Raw genomic sequence first — 569 nt, 5'->3', positions numbered from 1 at the left:
CTTGTAGTTCTTCTGCCGTATTAATTCAGCGTCAAATTTAGTACAACGGAAAGATTGTAGTTATGTTCCGCCCACCTGAGGAGTGATTTACTAAAGAAACATTTCTATACCTCCACAAATTAAAAACAACACAATCAGGCTGTAGGGATTTTTACCATGTATGTTTTTGAAATATAATGTCAACGTCATAATAGAAAATCCCTTTACAGCCGTCAATGGGACAATCTATGGAGGAGTGTAGCAGGTTGTTTGGCAGCCGCTCCATGTTCCTCTGCCCCATCAATACACATCATTCTGCTTCTAAAGGTCAGCCCCAGATGGAGATATACAAAGTAATATGTACCTCTCTCTCTCAGGATCCCATCTATGCTGTGCTTTGTCCTCTTCTCCTGCTCCTCCTGCTCCTTCCTCTCCAGGTCATCCTCATCCTCACCTTTCCCAAATTTACTCCTCAAGATGCGACTGATGGAGCTGACTGCAAGAAAGAATGTAGAAGAGGCTTTCACTTCGACAATCATCCTCCTTCCCATAATTATCTGCCCATGTATATTCCCAGAGCATGTACACAG

At 42.7% G+C, this 569-nt stretch overlaps 1 protein-coding gene across 5 annotated transcripts in view; it reads right to left on the bottom strand.

Annotated features, from left to right (window-relative positions):
* Positions 1–569, bottom strand: part of PAX3 (paired box 3) — a 61,119-nt gene that overhangs the window by 56,163 nt on the left and 4,387 nt on the right. For all 5 annotated transcript variants that reach the window (XM_018568490.1, XM_018568494.1, XM_018568492.1 and 2 more), the window contains exon 4: positions 344–475. In XM_018568490.1, the coding sequence (XP_018423992.1) occupies positions 344–475 (132 nt within the window). The remainder of the gene's footprint in view (positions 1–343; positions 476–569) is intronic.

Source organism: Nanorana parkeri, unplaced genomic scaffold (assembly GCF_000935625.1).
Source record: "Nanorana parkeri isolate BGI_ZX_2015 unplaced genomic scaffold, ASM93562v1 scaffold1197, whole genome shotgun sequence".
In the NCBI taxonomy this organism is placed as follows: domain Eukaryota; kingdom Metazoa; phylum Chordata; class Amphibia; order Anura; family Dicroglossidae; genus Nanorana; species Nanorana parkeri.
The sequence above is the reverse complement of the archived record's forward strand: the minus strand, read 5'-3'. Positions and strand labels throughout refer to the sequence as shown.